Genomic DNA, 2,620 nt, shown 5'->3' on the forward strand with positions numbered 1-2,620 from the left:
AACTAACTAACTAACTAACTAACTAACTAAATAAATGAATAAATAAATAAATAAAACTCTGCATGTACTTCCTGTCACAGTAAATGATGAATTTAAAAAGGTACAAATTTTATAAGGCAAATAACAAGTTTATAGCATTCAGTATATGATTGATGCTTCTTTGCACAAAAACCAAAACCTGCTTGTAGCTGGTGTTTCTCCTTTGTTTTCCAGAAATAACTCCTTGAACAGTTTCAGTTAGGTAAACTATGAATTTACTAGTGCTGCAACGATACAGAAAATTCACGATTCGGTTCGGTTCGATACTTAAGTCTTACGTTTCGATATTTTTTCGATGCAAAAAAGAGAAATTTCCACGCCCCTTTTAACTTGTAATTTATTTAAATTAATTATGAACATTTGATTAACCTCAAAAGTACAGTTTTTAAAATAAATGTTGCTGAAACAGCAAGTTTCTCAGTGGACCTGCGCTCAAAAATGCAGCCTAGGTGGAGTAGTCGAACACAGATCCACTGATCCTTCAACACAGAGCATCTTCAGAAGACAAGTTGATAAAGTAAATTTAAAAAATCTGTATTGTTCGATACAAGTGTGTATTGAACCTAAAGCACTGTTCGATASGGGTACATGTATTGTTGCACTCCTACAATTTAATTCTGCCTGGACTGATGAGTTATAGTCCAAATATTATAAATATTATAAGTGCAAAATTCTTTCGAAAGGTATGAATGTAAAGCTTTGAAAGATAAAGCTATGAAATGTTTGAGAATGAAATAGTTTAAGGCAACATCTGTGTACTTTAATCTGAACAGCATTAAAGTCTGTTTCTTCAAACTGAAGTGATTTAAAAAACTATCCATTGTTCATAAAACCAGTTCAAAAGATCAAAATGATCACTTTGAGTCAATAACATTCAGTTATTGATTTTATTTTTGTCCATTTTGGACAACAAATTCTATTTTACTTATTACTATTTGAGTAGTCTAAACAAAACAAAAACATTTGTACTTAAAAGTGCTTCTTTTTCAATAAACACTAAATTATCACACAGAAAACTTGTGTTTTTATGGTCATTGAATGTCACATCAAATATTAGGTTTGAGATTTGTTTGCAAAGATTGATTTATTATTTTACACTTTCTAAAATGTCAGAAATTATATATTTGGAAGGCTGTTTAGGATCATATTTACAAAGCTGTATGACGCAGATTAATCCGAGCTGAACCAAATGTTCATGTGAACATTTCACAATACATTAATACCCAAATCCTCAATGATATGTGGGATTATTTGTGTGTATTTGCACAACCTGTTCAGTCCACTGAAGTGAAATGAACTCTTATATGAGGTGAGCTTTATCCAGTGTTAACTCATGCCAGCCTGACCTGCAGCTTCACTAAAACACCACCTTCTGCCTTCTTGTCATGCAGTTCTGCACCACCGTAAGGAAGATTGTGTTCAGCCGGATGAGTGCCTATCTGACTGCTGTGTGTGGAGTGAGCGCCATGTTCTACCTGGACTGCATGACACCGCTGATGCTTCTGCTCAATCTGCTCAATCTGCTCGTCTCCTTCACAATCTGGATGGCATCATAACCTAAAACTGTGCTAAAAACAAAGCAGGACAATTTTTTTCTTCTGCAACAATTAAAGGCAATCAAGAAACAGAAATGTCATAAGAACTATAGAGACAACATCTGTTTTTATATTTTGGTTGTTTAGACCAGAGTTTCTCAAACTGGGGTCCCAGGGCCCTCAGGGGTCCGCGAGAGGTATCTTTGGGGTTCTCAAAAAATTTCACTAAATTGTTACTTTTGATTTTTATTTTTAAAAATTCATGGAGAACAATGAACTAATAAAACAAATATAATAAACTTAATACAAATATATATTCCCATGCATTTAGGGGTTGATATATTCCCATGCATTTAGGGGTTGATATATTCCCATGCATTTAGGGGTTGAAATGACAATAATTGATCTTTTAAAACAGCATGGGGCTTTTGAGTGGTCCCTGAATTTTTTTCACACTTGAAAGGGGTCCCCATACCCAAATGGCTTGAGAACTCATGGTTTAGGTGACTTTATGTGTATATTTTTGAAAGTACTAACTGTATTTTGAGTTATATGCATGTTTGACATTGATCGTCATCGGTAAGGGTTTTTATAAGCTTTAATAATAAATATAAATCATTTAATAGTTATAGGTCAGAAATCTCAAAGAAATATGACAGATCTTTTAAAGTAGGGTTCTGCAAAAAAGTTACAAACAATTACTATCTTACCTGTTGAAAATAGCTCTTTTAACAACCTTGATTTGGAGCAATATGATTATATTTAATCAAAAGGAAAAAAAAAATTGTATATGTCCTCTGGACAGGTTCTTCTTTAATGAAACGTTTCGTCTCTCCTCCAAGAGACTTCTTCAGTCTGAGAGTTTCAGGCAAAATTCAGGCTTTTTTGAGTCCTGCCTCCAGGTGACTGATACTCACATCACATGGCTATCGTTGACACCTAACTAATACCTCTTGTTAACAGGGGGTGGACTGTGTTGGGACATTCTTTTGAACAGTGGCTGCTTTGTTTCCCCGATGTATAACTGGTCGCAGTCCTCCTGGCAC

At 34.3% G+C, this 2,620-nt stretch overlaps 1 protein-coding gene across 1 annotated transcript in view; it reads left to right on the forward strand.

The window, feature by feature from the left end:
* si:dkey-30k22.5 (lecithin retinol acyltransferase) overlaps positions 1-1,759 on the forward strand; it is a 2,822-nt gene extending 1,063 nt beyond the window's left edge. The window contains exon 2 of the mRNA XM_014011363.1: positions 1,431-1,759. Within this exon, the coding sequence (XP_013866817.1) occupies positions 1,431-1,595 (165 nt within the window). The 3' untranslated portion in view covers positions 1,596-1,759. The remainder of the gene's footprint in view (positions 1-1,430) is intronic.
* The last annotated feature ends 861 nt before the right edge of the window (positions 1,760-2,620 follow it).

The sequence above is a fragment of the Austrofundulus limnaeus genome, unplaced genomic scaffold, assembly GCF_001266775.1.
Source record: "Austrofundulus limnaeus strain Quisiro unplaced genomic scaffold, Austrofundulus_limnaeus-1.0 Scaffold80, whole genome shotgun sequence".
In the NCBI taxonomy this organism is placed as follows: Eukaryota; Metazoa; Chordata; class Actinopteri; order Cyprinodontiformes; family Rivulidae; genus Austrofundulus; species Austrofundulus limnaeus.